This window comes from Citrus clementina, unplaced genomic scaffold (assembly GCF_000493195.1).
Source record: "Citrus clementina cultivar Clemenules unplaced genomic scaffold, Citrus_clementina_v1.0 scaffold_5, whole genome shotgun sequence".
NCBI classification, from domain to species: Eukaryota; Viridiplantae; Streptophyta; class Magnoliopsida; order Sapindales; family Rutaceae; genus Citrus; species Citrus x clementina.
Window position 1 is genome coordinate 30,324,520 of NW_006262201.1, and position 3,063 is coordinate 30,327,582.

General features: G+C 51.7%; 1 protein-coding gene across 1 annotated transcript; it reads left to right on the plus strand.

The window, feature by feature from the left end:
* The first annotated feature begins 327 nt into the window (after positions 1 to 327).
* LOC112098142 lies at positions 328 to 2,798 on the plus strand. Its single transcript, XM_024183762.1, has 4 exons — positions 328 to 739; positions 824 to 1,774; positions 1,882 to 2,501; positions 2,739 to 2,798. The coding sequence occupies exons 1-4, from the start codon at positions 328 to 330 to the stop codon at positions 2,796 to 2,798; spliced, it is 2,043 nt and encodes a 680-aa protein (XP_024039530.1).
* The last annotated feature ends 265 nt before the right edge of the window (positions 2,799 to 3,063 follow it).

Sequence of the window (3,063 nt, forward strand, 5' to 3'; positions counted from 1 at the left end):
AAACAACCGGCGTACTCTGACCTGTCTGTGTACGTAGGAACCTCGGGAGAAGAAGCTTTACGAGGAGAGATCCTGGTCGTGGTGAAGTTGATCGAGCAGAGACCCTGGTCGTAGAAAGAGGACAACCAGAATCTCGCATCAACATTTTGGCGCCGTTTGTGGGGAACTGAGCAAAAAGCTTCTGTCGATAGCAAGAAGAGGAGTGAAGCAAGAAAAGCAATGGAGACAGGAGGAAGTAGTGCACAAGGAGGTGATAGGAGGCTTAGCGATTCCGTGACGCTGAGGGAGATAGCCAGTGAAGCACGGGAAAAAGCCATGTTCGACCGGATGGAACGGATGGAAAAGCAGATGGAGACCCTGACAACCATCCTACATGAGCTGCGGAGAGAACGAAGGGTAACCCAGGAGGAAAGGGTGAGAGGTGGTGGAGTGGCACCAGGTCCCGATAGTACGAGGAGAAGTCAAATCACCGGGAGATTTGGTGGTGAGGGAGGTAACATACCTCTGCGGGGAGAATTTCATAGAGAGGAAGAGCAATCCCCGGCAAGACAGATTTTTGGCGAGGACGACGGGGTGGCGAATGCGGAGGAAACAGAGTTGAGGCAGCACTTGCATGACGTAGAGCAAGAACGGGATCAAGTTGCAGCACGTGACCCTGGTCGTGCAGTGCAGCTGGAGGAGGAAGTGCGCAGACTAGCGCAGATAATTGACGACATGCAAGGAAGGAGCAGAGCTCCTGGTTGGAGGATAATGCTGGACGGAGAATCACCGCTCGCAGCAGAGATCATGAGGGCAGTTATTCCGAGAGATTTCCGCCTCCCAGACCTTAGATATTCGGGACGAACTGATCCGCTGGTGCACATAGAGCGCTTCAACGACATAACTGGGGTACAAGGATTATCTCAATCCCAAAGGTGCAGGGTGTTCCCACTATCCCTTGAGGGACGTGCACGAGAGTGGTATAGGAAACTTCCTCGGGGGAGCATTAAAACCTTCGAGCAGATGTGCCAAGAGTTTGCAGAGCAATTTCGTGGGGCAATGGCACCAGAAGATGACATGATGGAGTTGAAAAGCATGAAGCAGGGGGAGCAAGAAACCCTTCGGGAGTTCATCAAGAGGTTTCATCGTGTTTTCCTCGATTTGGGAGCCTTCAACCATCCTCAGGCACTAAGGGGATTGAAAGAGGGAGTGAAGATAGGAAGGCTGTGGTACAACTTGAGAAGCCCAGCTATTCAGACGTATGCAGCCGCATACGAGCAGGCTAAAAGAGACATAGAGATCGAGGAAGAAAAGGCAGCTCGGATTAAGACAGACCAGCTGGAGGGGCTGGAAAAGAAAGAGAAGAGGGCATTACCAGGAAACGGGCCGATCAGGAGGAGGGACCACCAGGCCTCCGGTAGTGGAGCAGGAGGTCGGGTAACAGCTCACCAGCCTCATCAGAGGCCACCACAGTATCAGCGCAGCAGGGCGCAACCTTCTCGCTCCCCAGCTAGGGAACCTTGGAGAAGGCATGACTCGGCATATGGTGGTCTTCATCAACACTCCCACGGTAGTAGAGGGAGCAGACCAGAAGTGCTGCCATTGCCTCCAACTCAGAACGGAGCAAATAGAGAAAGGGCAGTGCACCTGATCGAGCAGAACCAGGACTATGGGCGGTATACTTCCTTGAAGATGCCCCTGGACGAGGTGTACGAGGCCATAAAGGACCGAGGATTGCTGTACCTCCCTGCCACAATAACAAAGCTACCCAGCAGGAGGGATAAGGGACGCTATTGTAAGTTCCAAGGCACACATGGCCATACTACAACAGAATGCAGGTCGAGGATTTGGTGAGAAATCGATACCTGGACGAGTTTATAGATGGGACCTTCCCAATGGTAGCCTCGACAAGCGAAGGGGAGCAGAGTGACAGGAACTTGAGGCGCGAGCAGCCTGCAGTAAGGGTGATAGCTGGGGGCCCAACATTGGCCGGAGATTCCAACAGGTCGAGGAAGAATTATGCTAGATACGCCATGACCAGCAAAGATGTATTCTTCAACACCCCAGCAGCCAAACGTGCAAGAGTCAGGCAAGTGTCAATCATGTGGACAGATGAGGATGAAGAAGGGATTCTATACCCCCACGAGGATGCGTTGGTCATCAAGGCCACTGTTGCCAGCAAGAAGTTTGACAGGATACTGGTTGACACAGGGAGATCAGTTGATGTGTTGTTTAAGTCAACCCTGGAGGAGATGGGAATAGCAGACCTGAGGTTGGAGCACACCAACACCTCCTTGAAGGGATTTGGAGGAGGAAAGCTGGTCCCCTTGGGTGTGGTCGAGCTGCCTATCACAATCGGAAGCTCCCCGACAGAAAGGACTATGATACTGGATTTTGTGGTGGTTGATGAAGAGGGTCCTTACCAGATAATCCTAGGTCGGCCGTTTCTGAGGATGAGCAAAGCAGTACTGTCCAACCATTATCTTACTCTCAAGTACCGGGTGAATGGGGTAGTTGGAGTGGTACGAGGAGACCAGAGAATCGCAGCGTGCCAGGATCTGCTCAGCCACGAGAAGGCGAGCAGAATCCCAAGCTTTGAAGAAATTATCTAAGGCATGCAAAGGCTCACCAAGTCTCAAAGCCTGTTTATGGCGAGACCAGAAGCCAAGCGTGCCAGGATCTGCTCAGCCACGAGAAGGCGAGCAGAATCCCAAGCATTGAAGAATCTTCTAAGGCATGTGGCAAAACCATATACCAAGCCAGAGCCTGCTCGACCAGACGAAGACGAGCAGACTCTCAAGTGGAAAAATAACTCGTAATTACGACATAAGAGAGTAATAAAAAACATTTCTATTAATTTGTTAATAATTAACAAAGCAGATAATCTTCACAAACATTGTTCATTACAATACAAGAAACATGTTTAAGAAGACGGTGGGTCCGCAAGCCGAGCAGCCTCAGTCGGCTGGTCCACCTCAGGTGCTGGGGGAGTATCTCCAGTTGCGTCTGGGGGGGTACTCGCCTCATCAGCATCAGCAGGGATTACACGGGGAGGAGAGTTTTCCTCCTCGATCACCATTGGCG